Raw genomic sequence first — 507 nt, 5'->3', positions numbered from 1 at the left:
CGGGAAACGGAGGCGAAGCAGAACGACCTACTACTGTTTCCTAAAGGTCTTGGCGAGCAGAGCCAAAAACGCCAAGATCCGATAGCCAACGATGAGGGCGATGAGACAGAACACGTTGATTGTGATGCTCCCGTTTTCGTAATGCAAGAAGGAGAGAACTGCCTGGCCGTTGGGGAAACAGGTCTGGTTCGTGTTGCAGGGGATGGACTTGACGCCCTGCCACTGGTTCAGGAGCAGAGCCTCGTTCCCGTAACTGAACCAGGAGAGGTACTTCAGCCACGTCAAGTAGATGGGGGTTGAGCTGTTGGCAAAGGGAAGGAGCGTGGATTTTATTATGATGTTTTAAACTGAACAAGATAACCCATATAAAGGGAGGAAATAACCACACAAGATCACCTTTATACAAAGAAAAAAAAAAAACACAGCAAGATAATTTTCATAAGAGAAAAAATAAAATAAAATAACCTTTATAAGAAAAATTAAAACTGAACAAGATAACCCATATTA

The 507-nt window shown here is 43.6% G+C and overlaps 1 protein-coding gene across 1 annotated transcript in view; it reads right to left on the bottom strand.

Annotated features, from left to right (window-relative positions):
- The window catches only part of LOC119593008 (protein white-like), a gene marked incomplete at its 5' end in the record, with an annotated part of 10,766 nt that continues 10,259 nt past the window's right edge, over positions 1 to 507 (bottom strand). Inside the window, 1 exon segment of the mRNA XM_037941899.1 lies at positions 1 to 301. Within this exon segment, the coding sequence (XP_037797827.1) occupies positions 31 to 301 (271 nt within the window).

The sequence above is a fragment of the Penaeus monodon genome, chromosome 31, assembly GCF_015228065.2.
Source record: "Penaeus monodon isolate SGIC_2016 chromosome 31, NSTDA_Pmon_1, whole genome shotgun sequence".
Classification (NCBI taxonomy): Eukaryota; Metazoa; Arthropoda; class Malacostraca; order Decapoda; family Penaeidae; genus Penaeus; species Penaeus monodon.
The sequence above is the reverse complement of the archived record's forward strand: the minus strand, read 5'-3'. Positions and strand labels throughout refer to the sequence as shown.